General features: G+C 40.6%; 1 protein-coding gene across 4 annotated transcripts in view; it reads right to left on the reverse strand.

The window, feature by feature from the left end:
- Positions 1–52: 52 nt before the first annotated feature.
- Positions 53–17,192, reverse strand: part of flvcr2a (FLVCR choline and putative heme transporter 2a) — a 51,013-nt gene continuing 33,873 nt past the window's right edge. Inside the window, exons 4-11 of one of the 4 annotated variants that reach the window (XM_014182463.3) lie at positions 16,259–16,326; positions 16,034–16,137; positions 13,559–13,669; positions 12,931–13,036; positions 12,690–12,801; positions 12,236–12,294; positions 11,085–11,197; positions 53–6,515 (exon numbers count right to left, since the gene is read on the reverse strand). In XM_014182463.3, coding sequence (XP_014037938.1) covers positions 11,123–11,197; positions 12,236–12,294; positions 12,690–12,801; positions 12,931–13,036; positions 13,559–13,669; positions 16,034–16,137; positions 16,259–16,326 — 635 coding nt within the window. In that variant the 3' untranslated portion in view covers positions 53–6,515; positions 11,085–11,122. Of the gene's footprint in view, positions 6,516–11,084; positions 11,198–12,229; positions 12,295–12,689; positions 12,802–12,930; positions 13,037–13,558; positions 13,670–16,033; positions 16,138–16,258; positions 16,327–17,192 lie in introns of all 4 variants that reach the window. The other 3 variants (XM_014182394.3, XM_014182447.3, XM_014182330.3) reach the window with 3 other exon arrangements.

A 17,192-nucleotide genomic window follows, 5' to 3' on the forward strand; every position in this document is an offset into this window, starting at 1 on the left:
TTTTAAAATTGCATCACCATTTGTACAGTACCAGTCAAAAGTTTAGACACCTACTCATTCAAGGGTTCTTGTTTATTTGTACTATTTTCTACATTGCTGAATAATAGTGAAGACATCAACACTATGAAATAACACATATGGAATCAGGTAGTAACCCCCCAAAAATTTAAACAAATCAAAATATATTTTAGATTCTTAGAGTCACCCTTTGCCTTGATGACAGCATTGCACACTAGACATTCTCTCAACCAGCTTCATGAGAAATGCTTTTCCAACAGTCTTGAAGGAGTTCCCACATATGCTGCTTTTCCTTCACTCTGTGGTCCAAACCATCTCAATTGGGTTGAGGTTGGGTGATTGTGGAAGCCAGGTCATCTGATGCAGCACTCCACCACGCTCATTGTGTAAGGGCTATTTGACCAGCCTGGAGGTGTGTTGGATCATTGTCCTGTTGAACAACAATTCATAATCCCACTAAGCGCAAACCAGATGGGATGGCGTATCACTGAAGAATGCTGAGGTAGCCATGCTGGTTAAGTATGCCTTGAATTATAAATAAATCAAAGACAGTGTCACCAGCAAAACACCCCCACACCTCCTACTCCATGCTTCACGGTGGAAACCACACATGCGGAGATCATCCGTTCACCTAGTCTGCATCTCACAAAGACACGGCGGTTGGAACCAAAAATCACAAAATTGGACTCAGACTAAAGGACAGATTTCCACTGGTCTAATATTCATTACTCATGTTTCTTGGCCCAAGCAAGTCTCTTCTTTATTTTGGTGTCGTTTAGTAGTGGTGTCTTTGCAGTAATTCGACCATGAAGGCCTGATTTACGCAGTCTCCTCTGAACAGTTGATGTTGAGATGTCCGGAATAACTGACCTTCATGTCTTAAAGTAATGATGGACTGTCGTTTCTCTTTGCTTAATTCAGCTGTTCTTGCCATAATATGGACTTTTACCAGATGGGGTGGTATACAGAAGAAGGCCCTACTGTACCTTGTCACAACACAACTGATTGGCTCAAACGCAATAAGGAAAGAAATTCCACAAATGAGCTGTTTTGACTGGTAGTATAGGTAGAGGTAAAGTGACTAGCAGGAGCGTATGTGTGTGGCGTCAGTATGCATGTTTGTGCGTGTGGGCGTATGTGTCTGTGTGTGTTGGGGTGTCAGTGGAAGTACACTGCATATACAAAACATTACAATGACAGCTTTCACCTGGTCAGTCTATGATCACTTATGAATGTCACTTGTTAAATCCACTTGAAATCAGTGTAGATGAAGGGGAGGAGACAGGTTAAAGAATGATTTTTAAGCCTTGAGACAATTGAAACATGGATTGTGTGTGTGTGTGTGCACGGACGCACGCACGTGTGCCATTCAGAGAGTGAATAGGCAAGACAAAAGATTTAAGTGCCTTTGAACAGGGTATGGTAGTAGGAGCACCGGTTTGTGTAAAGAACTGGTTTTTCACACTAAATCGTTTCCTGTGGGTATCAAGAGTGGTCCACCACGCAAAGGACATCCAGCCAAATTGACAAAACTGTGGGAAGCATTGGAGGCAATATGGGCCAGCATCCCTGCGGAACACTTTCGACACCTTGTACTTTCGACACCAGTGATGTACTGGGCCGTATGCATTACCCTCTGTAGCGCCTTGAGGTTGGATGCCAAGCAGTTGATATACCAAGCGGTGATGCAGCCAGGCAAGATTCTCTCAATGGTGCAGCTGTAGAACTTTGAGGATCTGAGGACCGATGCCAAATCTTTTCAGCCTCATGAGGGGGAAGAGGCGTTGTCGTGCCCTCTTCACGACCGTGTTGGTGTTTGGACCATGATAAATCCTTAGTGATATGGACACCGAGGACTTTGAAGCTCTCGACCTGCTCCACTACAGCACCGTCGATGTGAATGGGGGCATGCTCGGCCCTCCGTTTCCTGTAGTCCATGATCAGCTCCATTGTCTTACTGAAGATGAGGGAAAGGTTGTTGTCTTGGCATGGCAATTTGTGGATTCCTAAAAACTGGACCTTTCTGACAAACTAGGCTTTAAAACAAGAAAGTATATAGAGGTTATGGTTTAAAATAAACAGGTGGGTAGGGTTGGGCGGTACACCATATATGCGGTATCCTGGGGTATTTCAAAATACCATCAGTATGACTTTCCAATAAGATCAATACCCAATATTACATTTTTTAATACACATTTGAATATTAGTACTTTTTAAATAAATACCTGCAGTCAACTTGTGCACTAGGTAAAAGATAAAGCAGATCGCGTTCATCATTTTGCTTGTTAGACTATTTTGTGAATGTAAGAAGCGCACATAATTTCAAATAGGCTACATGTCATATTAAACAGCATATAAACACTCTAGATACGTCAGGAGCCAGACAGGGAGCCTAAGAAGGAACGAAAATGAATTACCTAGGCTATATTATTTCAATTATTTGAAGCCTATAAAGAAATACACTGAAGCATGTGCGAGTGCGACACAATAGGCTGTTAGGGACATATAGCGCTCAGCATTTAAACATTTCATTATAGTCTATAAATTGCGCATCATCAAATCCGCTTTGAAATGAAATAATTTGTCGTCACACGCTTACTTACAGGTCCTGTCCAACAATGCAAAATTAAAGATCAATTTAATTAAAAAAAAAATGGTGACAGTGAATAACGAATAAAAATAACATGGCTATACAGTGCATTCGGAAAGTATTCAGACCCCTTGACATTTTCCACATTTTGTTACGTTACAACCTTACTATAAATGAATTAAATAAATGTTTTTCCTCATCCACACACACAAAGTGAAAACCGGTTGAGAAATTGGCACATTTACTAGAAATAAAAAAACAGAAATACCTTATTTACATAAATATACAGACCCTTTGCTATGAGACTGTTTTTCAGTGGCAGGGACTGGGAGACTAGTCAGGATCAAGGGAAGGATGAACGGAGCAAAGTACAGAGAGATCCTTGATGAAAACCTGCTCCAGAGCACTCAGGACCTCAGACTGGGGTGAAGGTTCACCTTCCATCAGGACAATGACCCTAAGCACACAGCCAAGACAACGCAGGAGTAGCTTCGGGACAAGTCTCTGAATGTCCTTGAGTGGCCCAGCCAGAGCCCAGACTTGAACCCGATCGAACATCTCTGGAGAGACCTGAAAATAGCTGTGCAGCGACGCTCCCCATCCAACCTGACAGAGCTTGAGAGGATCTGCAGAGAATGGGAGAAACGCCCCAAATACAGGTGTGCCAAGCTTGCAGCGTCATACCCAAGAAGAGTCGAGGCTGTAATCGCTGCCAAAGGTGCTTCAACAAAGTACTGAGTAAAGGATCTGAATATTTATGTAAATGTGATTTATTTTTATTTTTATTAATTTGCAAAAATAAAACAGTTTTTGAGTGGTCATTATGGGGTATTGTCTGTAGATTGAGGGGGAAAACAATTTAATCAATTTTAGAAGGCTGTAACGTAACATAGCTATATAAAGGGAGTAGAAAATAACATGGCTATATAAAAAGGGAGTACCAGTACCAAGTCGATGTGTATGGGTACAAGCTATGTACTGTACATATACAGTACCAGTCAAAAGTTTAGACACCTACTCATTCAAGGGTTCTTGTTTATTTGTACTATTTTCTACATTGCTGAATAATAGTGAAGACATCAACACTATGAAATAACACATATGGAATCATGTAGTAACACAACAAAAATTTAAACAAATCAAAATATATTTTAGAGTCACCGTTTGCATTGATGACAGCATTGCACACTCTAGACAGGGTTTTTATTTATTTTTACTATTTTTCTGCATTTTACAATAATAGTGAATACATCAAAACTATGAAAGAACACATGAAATCATGTAGTAACAAAAAAAGTGTTAAACAAATCAAAATAGATTTTAGATTCCCACCCTTTGCCTTGACAGCTTTGCACACTCTTGGCATGCTCTTAAACAGCTTCACCTGGAATGCTTTTCCAACAGTCTTAAAGGACTTCCCACATGCTGAGCATTTGTTGGCTGCTTTTCCTTCACTCTGTGGTCCAACTCATCCCAAACCATCTCAATTGGGTTGAGGTCAGGTGATTGTGGAGGCCAGGTCATCTGATGCAGCACTCCATCACTCTCCTTCTTGGTCAAATAGCCCTTACACAGCCTGGAGGTGTGTTGGGTCATTGTCCTGTTGAAAAACAAAGGATAGTCCCACTCAGCGCAAACTAGATGGGATAGCGTATCGCTGCAGAATGCTGTGATAGCCATGCTGGTTAAGTGTGCCTTGAATTCAAAATAAATCACTGACAGTGACACCAGCAAAGCACCATCACACCACCACCTCCATGCTTCACGGTGGGAACCTCATGTGGAGATCATCCATTCACCTACTCTGCATCTCACAAAGACACGTCGGTTGGAACGAAAAATCTCAAATTTGGACTCATCAGACCAAAGGACAGATTCCACCAGTCTAATGTCCATTGCTCGTGTTTCTTGGCCCAAGCAAGTCTCTTCTTATTATTGGTGTCCTTTAGTAGTGATTTCTTTGCAGCAATTCAACCACGAAGGCCTGATTCACACAGTCTCCTCTGAACAGTTGATGTTGAGACGTGTCTGTTACTTGAACTCTGTGAAGCATTTATTTAGGCTGCAATTTCTGAGGCTGGTAACTCTAATGAACTTATCCTCTGCAGCAGAGGTAACTCTGGGCCTTCCTTTCCTGTGGCGGTCCTCATGAGAACCAATTTCATCATAAAGCTTGATGGTTTTTGCGACTGCACTTAAAGAAACTTTCAAAGTTCTTGAAATGTTCCGCATTGACTGACATTCATGTCTTAAAGTAATCATGGACTGTCATTTCTCTTTGCTTATTTGAGCTGTTCTTGCCATAATATGGACTTGGTTTTTTACCAAATAGGGCTATCTTCTGTATACCCCCCTACCTTTTCACAACACAACTGATTGGCTCAAATGCATTAAGAATGGAAGAAATTCCACAAATTCACTTTTAAGTAGGCACACCTGTTAATTGAAATGCAATCCAGGTGACTACCTCATGAAGCTGGTTCAGAGAATGCCAAGAATGTGCAAAGCTGTCATCGAGGCAAAGGGTGGCTCCTTTGAAGAATCTCAAATATGAAATATATTTTGATTTGTTTAACACTTTTTTGGTTACTACATGATTCCATATGTGTTATTTCATAGCTTTGATGTCTTCACAATTATTCTACAATTTAGAAAATAGTAACAATAAAGAGAATCCCTTGAATGAGTTGGTGTGTCCAAACGTTTGACTGGTACTGTATATACAATGATTATACAAAACAATATACTGTATCATTTGAGTGAAAAACACTTCTTATAAGATTACACAATCATTAAAAAATAAAAATCACTGGACAACTTCTAACCGCAACACATCAAGTCAAATAAGCAGATGAAAAAGGTTTCTCAGTAACAAAACTACAGGTCAAAGAAATCATATACTTTAGAAAATACAACACTAGCCTACTTCCAAAAAGTCCATTGGATTGTCTCTCGCCACGCTAATGATTTTTTGCTCACATTCTGTTATCATTGGGTTCCTTTAAAGGCTATTTAACAAGTCAATGCAGAGAAATATGAAATAGAATCGTCCCAAAGTTCTAAGAATGTGGTTAAAGAGGTTGAGTCCTTACGAGACATACTCAGATGCACAGTATCAACCATATTCACCATTATCAGCAGTACTTGTTACTTTTATTTATTATTTTTTACTTATCTATTTTTTACTTAACATGTATTTTTCTTAAAATTGCATTGTTGGTTAAGGTCTTGTATGTTAGCATTTCACTGTAAGGTCTACACCTGTTGTATTCGGCGCATGTGACAAATACAATTTGATTTGATTTGATTTACTCATAATTATCTCCTTGTAATCCTATATGGCAGATAACAATCTCAAAATCCTGTTAAGCCACTAGGTGAGTTGGCTTGACTGGATCGGCCCTCTGAACAGACTGCCATTCAACTGAAACCACTGAATCTGTAGTCTAATTTTAACTAAACTTAACAAATTCCAAAAATAGAACAGTTACATTAATACTTTCTCCTCCAGTATGGTATTGGTCAAATGTCAGGAAACAAAAAGCACAGTTTGAATATTGCTCTTATCAAAATGCACAGACATCAACATTTATAATATTTAGATTGGAGACATTTAAAGCTAGAGAAACCAAATGTAAATATAAACAATTCATAGTGAACTCTCAAAAAGTGACAGTTAAATATGAATTATCAGCACAAAAAAAATTGAAATACCCTTGGTTGTGCTTGATAATCAAACCATTATCTTCTGACAAGTAATTTGCTGTAGAGGGAGAACCTGTGTGATTCCAAGTGTATGATGGGATTTCTTTCTTTTCACACCCGTTCAACTTGATTTCCTCCTTATACTTTGACCTCCTTCAGTGTAGCTGGCTGAGAGGCCTTCCTGTGGGTGACTTGCCTGTTTCTGTCAAATCAAAACATTACTATTAGAAATCAGATTTTCCTAATGATGTTCCAATATTATATTATGTATTGGTACTACATGTTAAAACTTTAAATTGTGTTATTTCAATTGAGGTGAAGCTTGCAAACAACAGAACATCTTATCGGGTCTCATTATACCATAACATTGTTGAATACTCCTTTCTGATTGGCTTGAAGGACATTCTAGAGTGTGCATTATTTCCCTTTATGGTCGAGCCCTGAATGCTGATTGTCTGAAAGCCGTGGTATATGAGACCATATACCACGGGTATGACAAAACATTTATTTTGACTGTTCTAATTACTTTTGTAACCAGTTTATAATAGCAATAAGGTACCTTTGGGGTTTGTAGTATATGGCCAACATACCTAGGCTAAGGGCTGTATCCAAGCACTCCGTGTTGCGTCGCGCATAAGAACAGCATTAGCCATGGTATATTGGCCATATACCACACCCCCACGGGCCTTGTTGCTTAAATAACACACTGTATGTTTGCATGGTAGAATTCAATGGCTATAGTTCATTTTTACATGTTTTTGAAAGCAAAAGTTGAATTGAAAACAGTATTGGTTGGTAGAGCATGGTGTTTGCAACGCCAGGGTTGTGGGTTCGATTCCCACGGGGGACCAGTACGGGGAAAATAAATGTATGAAATGTATGCATTCACTACTGTAAGTCGCTCTGGATAAGAGCGTCTGCTAAATGACTAAAATGTAAATGTAAAAATCTTCAGTGGTGTAAAGGACTTAAGTAAAAATACTTAAAGTACTATAAGTAGTTTTTATGGGTATCTGTACTTTACTATTTATATTTTTGACAACTTTTACTTTTACTTCACTACATTCCTATAGAAAATTATGTACTTTTTACTCCATACATTTTCTTTGACACCCAAAAGTACTTCTTACATTTTGAATGCTTGGCAGGACAGGAAAATGGTCCAATTCATGCACTTATCAAGAGAACACGTGGTCATCCCTACTGCCTCTGATCTGGTGGACTCACTAACACATGCATAATTTGTAAATGATTTCTGAGTGTTGGAGTGTGCCCCTGACTATCTGTAAATTTTCTAAACAAGAAAATGGTGCCATCTGCTTTGCTTAATATAAGGAATTTGAATTGATTTATACTTTTACTTTTGATTTTTAAGTATATTTTAGCAATTACATTTACTTGTGATACTTAAGTATGTTTAGAACCAAATATTTTAAGACTTTTACTCAAGCAGTATTTTACTGGGTGACTTTCACTTTTACTTGAATAAAATAAAAACAGAAATAAACTAGCAAGTCTCTTTGTTTGGTTACCATGGCAACTACTGTAGCTATCTTGTAAACTTGCAAGCTACTTCAGTGGATGTTGAACACATTTCTACTTGCAAATGAACACATTGCTAGTGGCAAATGTGTTAAATTATAGCCATGGTATCAAGGGGATAATAAACTCAGGGCTCTATGCATTATCTGGAAAACAATACATATTCGTAAATTAAGCATAAATAAGACACAAACAGGCGTTTGCGTTTGGTTCCCAAACATGTTATAGTCCCGTACCCCTTAAATATTCAACCTCCAGCTGCGTACCCCCTCTAGCACCAGGGTCAGCGCACTCTCAAATGTTGTTTTTTGATCATTGTAAGCCTGCCACACACACACACTAAACAATATATTTATTAAACATAAGAATGAGTGTGAGTTTTTGTCAAACCAGGCTCGTGGGAAGTGACAAAGAGCTCTTATAGGACCAGGGCACAAATAATAATATAATAATAATCAATAATTTTGCTCTTTATTTAGCCATTTTACATATAAAACCTTATTTGCTCATCAAAAATTGTGAACAACTCACCACAGGTTAATGAGAAGGGTGTGCTTGAAAGGATACACATAACTCTGCAATGTTGGGTTGTATTGGAGAGAGTCTCAGTCTTAAATAATTTTCCACACACAGTCTGTGCCTGTATTTAGTTTTCATGCTAGTGAGGGCTGAGAATCCACTCTCACATAGGTACGTGGTTGCAAAGTACGTCAGTGTCTTAACAGCCCGATTTGCCAAGGCAAGAAACTGAGCGCAGCCCTATCCAGAAATCTGATTAACTTAAATTTTCACAGAATCGCTTGTTGCAATTTCAATGAAGCTCTCTTGTTCAGATATCGGTAAGTGAACTGGAGGCAGGGCATGAAGGGATAACAAATCCAGTTATTTGTGTCGTACGTTTCGGGAAAGTACCTGCGTAATTGCGCACCCAGCTCACTCAGGTGCTTCGCTATATCACATTTGACATTGTCCGTAAGCTTTAGTTAATTTGCACACAAAAAATCAAACAATGATGGAAAGACCTGTGTGTTGTCCTTGTTAATGCAGACAGAGAAGAGCTCCAACTTCTTAATCATAGCCTGAATTTTGTCCCACACGTTGAATATAGTTGGAGAGAGTCCCAGTAATCCTAGATTCAGATCATTCAGGCGAGAAAAAACATCAGCCAGATAGGCCAGTCCTGTGAGAAACTCGGCATCATGCAAGCGGTCAGACAAGTGAAAATTATGGTCACAAAAGAAAACTTCAAGCTTGTCTCTCAATTTAAAAAAAAAGTGTCAATACTTTTCCCCTTGATAACCAGCCCACTTCCGCATGTTGTAAAAGCATTACATGGTCGCTGCCCATATCATTGCATAATGCAGAAAATACACGAGAGTTCAGGGGCCTTGCTTTAACAAAGTTAACCATTTTTATTGTCGTGTCCAAAACGTCTTTCAAGCTGTCAGACATTCCCTTGGCAGCAAGAGCCTCTCGGTGGATGCTGCAGTGTACATACGTTGCGTCGGGAGCAACTGCTTGCACGTGCGTTACCACTCCACTATGTCTTCCTGTCATGGCTTTTGCGCCATCAGTACAGATACCAACACATCTTGACCACCAAAGTCCATTTGATGTCACAAAGCTGTCCAGTACTTTAAAAATATCCTCTCATGTTGTCCTAATTTCCAGTGGTTTGCAGAAGAGGATGTCTTCCTTAATTGACCCCCTCATAAATGTAACGGACATATACCAGCAGCTGTGCCAGGCCCGGCACATCTGTTGACTCATCCAGCTGTAACGTATATAATTCACTGGCTTGTATGCGAAACAGTAATTGTTTCAACGCATCTCTTGCCATGTCACTGATGTGTCATGAAACAGTGTTGTTTGATGAAGGCATTGTCTGTATAGTTTTGTTTGCCTTTTCCCCCAGCATTGTCCCAGCCGTATCTGCGGCAGCAGGAAGAATTAAGTCCTCCACAATAGCATGGGGCTTGCCTGTCCTAGCCACTCTGTAGCTCACCATATAAGACACTTCTAACCCCTTTTATTAATAGTATCTGTTGCTTTTATACGTATTACTACTCGAAAGTCATCTTTATTCTCATTTAAAAAACTCCAGTGGCTTATTTTTCTAATTGTCATGTTTTGTTTCTAAATGTCTGCGCAAGAGTGAAGGTTTCCCGCAAGAGAGTAACGGTTAATGCGACTGGATGTTAATTATTAGACCAGGCTACCTGTATTTTACATTGTGTTGTTATTTCACTGAACACTAGGTTTAATTACATTTTTGGCAGTGAAACGAGGCTACTCAGGCGAGAGAAAAAATACTTTTAAATGTGATTCACATTTTATTTGGCGTACCCCCGACGGCATTGCCCGTTTGGGAATACCTGTACCAGAATATACGAGTATTGCTGTCATCAAAACAATATATGTTTCATGCAAGAAGCACATCAATCCACAATTTACAGGTAATGTATACAATTTATAGGTAATGATCATCTTTCTCTGGAAGACAGAAACAGCTGATTGATCTGCTAACCGTTTTTGTAAGGTACCAAAACATTTCCTCTGGGGTTTATTAGCTTCACTTAAAAAACTGAACTGGAAGTGAAAAGGTCTGTGCTACACAATAAACAAAAGGGTGATTATTTTTCCAATGAGCTCATATAGTAGGGCTTTGCTTTGAGAAGGATGATCAACCGAAGCACAAATAGTTCAAAGCACTAATATTGCACTCAAGCAGCAAGCGGCATCCTTCAACAAAAGATTTTGCATGAACACTTTATTTCCACCAAGGTTTTACAGTACTTTAGTGCCTCACTCACTGCTTAGCTGACAGAAAATTAGTTTTACTGATACTTATAATTAAAGTGCAGTACACTGTCCAGATATTAACTCCCAAACCTGCTTGGACCCTAATGCTTTACCAATCCCTGTAATCGATTTTGGCTAATCCCACAAGGCATCTCAATCCACATTATTGATATTTTCACTTAGCAGAAATAGCAAGTGCCATGTCTTTGTTTAAGACCTTTTCACCATATTGAGGTGGGTTATAGACTACAGTATTTTGAAAAGATTATAAGTAAATTAAGTGTTTGATGTGTTTATCTTCCAATGGCAGTTCTCAACACATCACCAATACCAGTGCTCTTTATGATTGCATTTTGTACAGTACTGTGCAGCTGCAGCTGCAGCATTTTTCTTGTGTGATATAACCTCAAAGACTTGATGCCCCTACCTTGGCAGGTGTGTGTTTGGGTTTTAGTGAGGTTAGTGTCAGGACTGCTGCTCCTGTGGGCTGCTGGGTGCTGTGGCCCCGTAGTCCTGTACCCGAGATGGGGAGCCTGCAGCCTGGAACAACAGCTAGGGAATCACGCACAAGAGGGGCCAAGGGCTCCTCCACCACCGCCATCATCCCCATCACCATAATCCCTCTGCCCTTACCAGGCCCTCCCATAACACTGGCTTCTAATTCCAGCACTCCACCTGCTTCTAGAGAGAGCCTCCTCTTAATGAGGACTGGGGGTGGAAATGATATGGCATAAAACTGGATTAATGGGATTATCGTAATTTTGCATAAATTAAGTGAGTAAAGCTCCCAACCTGCGTTGAGATAAAAGAAGTGATAGCGATATTCTCATAACAGAAAGAATACAAGCACTGAGCAGAATGGATTTGTTAGGTATGAAAGTATTGTTAATGATTTAAAGTTGATCTTGAACATCTCATCATCCCTGACCACTGGTGAGTTGAGCCTGAAGTTTATTATGAATCTATTATATGATTAAAGCTCATTTAGTTTGTGAAAATTCCATTTTATATTGAGTGAGCTTGCCATTTTTATCTGATTTATTTTGCTACCAAATGAGTGTAATTGCCTACTGTAAACTACAGTGTGATGAAACAGTATGAATCAGTGTAATATTATTGTAGTTTTATACTCCAGATAAACGAGAATGATAATTCACCCTGATATTGTGTGATAGCTTTCTATAGTTCTGCAAACTGTAGTCATAATCTGTGACAAAAGGCATCTTTGTAAAACAGGTGATTGTGTCGAATGAAACAGAAACTTCTCAAGCATAAATTCTGTATCAAACACCCGCAAGGCATACAATCAAATACAGCGAGTTGGAGAACTGACAGCAGGTGCAGAGTCATGCTTTCAGAAACACCTGGGATGTTTTCAGAAAGCTGAAGAAAAGCATGGTGGTGTGTAACACCTGCCTGTAACCCCTGCGTCCACTCCACAGCAAGCAAGGGGAACCCATTCCCAGAGAAGCAGCCAGCCAGAATAGTCCATTGAATGGAGCATCAGCCAGGGGCAGTATCCGACACATCCCCTTTAACTGGACACCAAATAGCAGAAACAGACACACTTACACTCACCACCTGATTCTCAGCCAGATGGTTGGCCTTTTGCCGTCGGAGGTCAGACTTGATGAATGCTGTAAGATTTAGAGAGAGGAAAGGCACTTCTCAGAAACATATATTCAGGAATGCATGGGTCATACATAGCATACATATTTAGGAATACACAGGACATGTATAGCCTTTGAAACAATATGAGAAATGTCCTACTGTATATAGAAAATGTGTTCATTTTCATCATGATCATTATAAGTCACTAGAGGGCATTATTACTCCATGATGAATGTTAGACACAGCTGTTATGCAATGTCTGCTTGACTGACACAATGAGTCATGCACTACTAGAGCCCCATATAATGTGGATCACATAACATGTCACTGTGCTTAACTATAACAACTGCAGGCAGAGGAGTCCAATGTTCAATCAACTGTAAAGCTACTCTGGGGTGGGGGGGGGGGGGGCAAACTCTACCTGTCATGATGGTCCCTATGAGGAGGAAGACACATAAAAAGATGTTCCCAGCGAATGTGCCAAAGTGGTCTATGATCTTCCCTTGACCGATGGTGAATATGATCCCAAATATCTGGAAGATGGAGGGCAAATGAGCGGAGTCAGCATGAGAGTTGATCATCTCTAAACACATTCATACATACAGTAGACCTCATGCATACAACAAACCTTTCGATGCTGTCATTAGTATGGTCCCTGTTACCTGAGCTGAACAGTTGAGCAGGCCTGAGGAGGTGCCCTCACCCTCTGGGAAGGTCAGCTCCACAGCAAACTCAAAGCCAAGTGGCAGGTATCCAGTCATGAAGAACCTAAAGACATAGGAGGTTTATCGGTGTTGTTGGTACTTGAGCTAAAGAGCACTTTTACATTTCATGCCTGCTGACTATGCTGAGAGAAAATCAACTCCACAATCAAAAACCCTCTGAGGCCATTACCTAGCATACCCTTTAAACCTTCAGCTCTTGGTCATCTCCTTTACACATCAATTAACAAATGATAACATACTTATTCAATGCCAAGGTAAAATAATGAATGTTGCACAGAATCATTAAAATTAGCTTGTCTGCCACAACACTTTACAAAAAATGTTCTTTTAACACAACTAATCAGTGTCTCAAGATGTTGTCTGTCTCTTCTCACAGAGTGGCTGTTTAAAGAGCAAGGAGACAGTTTGTAATGTAAATAGCATACAGTGTTCTTGGAGTGCGACCAGAAAAGAAGGCCTAGTCTACCCTCTCTTACAACTGACATGTTAGGGGTGGGAATAGCTGAGAAATGCAAATCATTCACAAACATCATTGTGTTTGCTCACAGTGTTTGTTCACTCTTACCCTAGAGCCCCTGATGTCACAAACACCACCCATATGTGGCCTAAGTTCAGGGTGAAGGCATAGACCACCATTCCCATGAAGGACATGAGATACACAGCCAGGGTAGTCTGTCTGGGGAGAGAGGTAAATAATATTAGTTTGTTTTATCCTGCTTTTGCCTGTATGAAATCTACTGTATGTATGTATGTATAAACAAAAAATGTCTAACTTTATTTGGTGCCTTTTTCACATCCTGACCAGTGAGAATGGTCATCTTGCCATAGTAGAATGATCAGGGCGTGGCAGGGGGGTTGTTTTGGGTGTTTTGGGGTTGGTTTGTTTCTAGGGGAATGTGTTCTAGTTTTCTGTTTCTATGTTTCATTTTCCATGTGTGGCCGAGTATGGTTTCCAATCAGAGGCAGGTGTCTTTTGTTGTCTCTGATTGGAAGCCATACTTAGGCAGCCTGTTTTTCTTTGGGTCTTGTGGGTGTTTATTTTCCGTTTAGTGATTGTACCTGACGGAACTGTTGAGCGTTTATTATTTTGTTGTGAAGTGCTTTTCATTAAAAGTAAAAGATGACCACTATACACGCTGCGCCTTGGTCTAATCCTTTCGACGCCTGTGACAGCCTTGCTCAATATTGTATAACCCATATAGGATTTGAATGAGTCTGCAATGTTTTTATCTCATCTGGATATTGCTTTTACATAACATGGCCACAAAGCACTTAAGAAAAGTCCCAGTCCTGAAACTTCCCAGGGGCAACACTGCCTGTGAGACCTACACACAGCACCAGCAACAAGTTCCAGTTCTCAATTGGCATGCAGAACTGTTGGATGAGGCTGGCTGTGGCTTCACTGTCAACACCTCCCATCCCATTCTTTATGAGAAGAAAAACAAGATTCCTAAGACCCCCTTAGCATAACTCTGGCATATTCTGGCCTAGATCAACATGCTTACTATGGTGAAGCTCTTCCTGTACAACCACAAGTGAAACATTGCTCCACTCAGCTGTTGTTGTTAATACAACTTAGTCCTGTGACTCTCTCACATGGATGTATGTCAACAACAGAAATATGGGTTGACTGCTTTGGCTGAATATATTAAAATGGCATGTGAAGAATTGTTCTGTTTTAGACTGCTGGGTGAAGTGAGGGTTAGGGGGCTAGGTTGGCAGGTAAACACTTGGTTTTGGTACTGTAGTTGTTATTCATAAATGTGTAAAACTGGGTGTCAGCTGCTACTGAACCACATAGATGAATCATTGTTTGTTCAAGATCAGGTCAGAAGGTGTTTGATGAATGGCTGCTCTGTGGTGAGAAACAACAGCCTGTTTTATTTGACTAAAACAAATAGAAAGGTAAAACGGAATTAGACATTGTCTGTGCAGATGTCTGAATGACTGCATGAATGTCCCCGGAGCTTCCATTCCAACAGGCCAGTACTTCAGCTGATAGGATGCTTGGACAAAGCCTGTCAGCTTAGATATGCAGGGAGACGCATCAGATTCCACACTCAGTTCCTCCAGAACCTCAGTGGTTCCCACTTCCAACACAAATACTTCATCCACCTAGAAGCCTGCCTTTGAATAGGAGATTTAAAAGACTTTCATGCAGAAAGTGCTTCATTTAGAGTGGCTAATGAGAGAGGCTGTTGTGTGCAAGAGCCCAGCCCATCCAATATCATATTGGGTTTACTGTTTTGTAACCCGGAGCTCAAGAAAGTATCACAACATTACTGATTGTTACCTTTTCAAGCTATGGTATGTTTGACAAGGAATAAGTTATTGGGATACAATATATACGACTTACGAGTAAGCTTAGGTAGATACAGTGAATCTGGTTACTGCTTGAGCATGAAAGCAGAATTAACTAGACTATACACAATAGTTTCCACGAATCACCTTTTAATCAGTAATTAACAGGGCAAAAGGTCTCAAAGATGACTCATCAGCAGTTACTAAACCTTTTCTAACATGGACAAATTACAACATTGCAAACAAATAGAGTTTTGGTGACTGACATGACTTACATTAACCACATTCTTGTTTCCTTCATGTTTAATATTTACATAATAACCACTAGATGGAGTCTGATGGTGTCAGAAAACGAAGATAATGTTATCTAAATAAAGTGTTCGGTTGACTGACTTGATTACAGAGCTTGACCAAAAAGCTTCAGAGGATCATGACATTTCCTGGGAATCTTCTTGTGTCATCAGATTAAAGATTAGAGTCAGCAGCCTTGTCAGCAATCAGCTACAGCCACACTATTATAATCGTATGAAATGTGTCTTAGGTGGGGACTGGGGACCTTGTGTATGTTACCTTATTTAGTTACTTAGTTCTAAGAAAGACCCACTGAGATATCAAAGTCACAAAAAAAGAGTTGTATCTAGGAGCATAATTCTGATGTAATAATGTGTGTTTAATTTCAGTTAAGTCTTTCTTGGGTACTCTCAAATGTTCAGTCCTAGGAGGGATAAGAGTGTCTTACTTGTAGGTTTTGGTCTTGTCCAACCAGATCCCACATATGAGGGACCCCACCATCCCGGCAATGACAATGGTGAGGCCAATTCTCCCAGCATTCACCTCTTCACCCTTCGGGGAAATAAATATTTTACTTATTTGGGGAGGGAACAACTCAATATTTTCCTTTGAATAAGTGTGGCTATAACTGCAGGTCATGGCCAGTTGGGTTAAGATTTGGGGTGAGACTTACTGGATAATGCTCAATTATCATCCGGTTCAGCAGTGTGGAAACAGCATAGAAACAACCGACATTCAGCCCTGCAGAAAACATAAAGAAACATGTTGTCACGGCTCTCTACGAGAGGTGAGTGTAGGAGTCAGGTGCAGGAGAGGAGTAAATGCAAACAAAAGTTTTTAATAAAGTCCATCCAAAACATACAGGCACAGGACCTAAATACACAGTCCAAAAACACCACTAGAACAAAATCTAGGGAAAACACCTGAATGAAGTAATGAACAAAATCACATCACCCAACATAAAAACAGGGAAACTAAAATAAACCCGCACGAAACAAAGCGGGTAGGGAGAAAATAAATACCCACAATAATCAACCTAAACAAGGAAAAGGTGCACAATCAAAACAGACAAGACCAAACGAAAAATAAAAAAAGGATCGGTGGCAGCTAGTAGACCGGCGACGACGACCGCCGAGCACCACCCGAACAGGGAGAGGAGCCACCTTCGGTAGAAGTCGTGATAGTACACCCCCCCCCCCCCCGACACAGCGCGTCGACGCCGGCCTTTGAGGACGACCCGGAGGATGAGGCGCAGGGCGATCCGGACGGCGGTTGTGGAATTCACTCAGCAATGATGGGTCCAAGATGTCCCCCCTCCTTACCCAGCACCACTCCTCCGGGCCATACCCCTCCCAATCCACAAGGTACTGCAGGCCCCACATCCGGCGCCTAGAGTCCAGGATGGACCGTACAGTGTACTCCGGTGCCCCCTCGGTGTCCGGGGGGGGGGCGGAGGGACCTCCCGCACTCCAGCGTCCTGCAGTGGACCAGCTACCACCGGCCTGAGGAGAGACACATGAAACGAGGGGTTAATACGATAGTGAGGGGGAGCCTTAACCTATAACATACCTCGTTTATTCTCCTCAGGACTTTAAATGGCCATACAA

This window comes from Salmo salar, chromosome 01 (genome assembly GCF_965601325.2).
Source record: "Salmo salar chromosome 01, fSalSal1, whole genome shotgun sequence".
Lineage (NCBI taxonomy): Eukaryota > Metazoa > Chordata > Actinopteri > Salmoniformes > Salmonidae > Salmo > Salmo salar.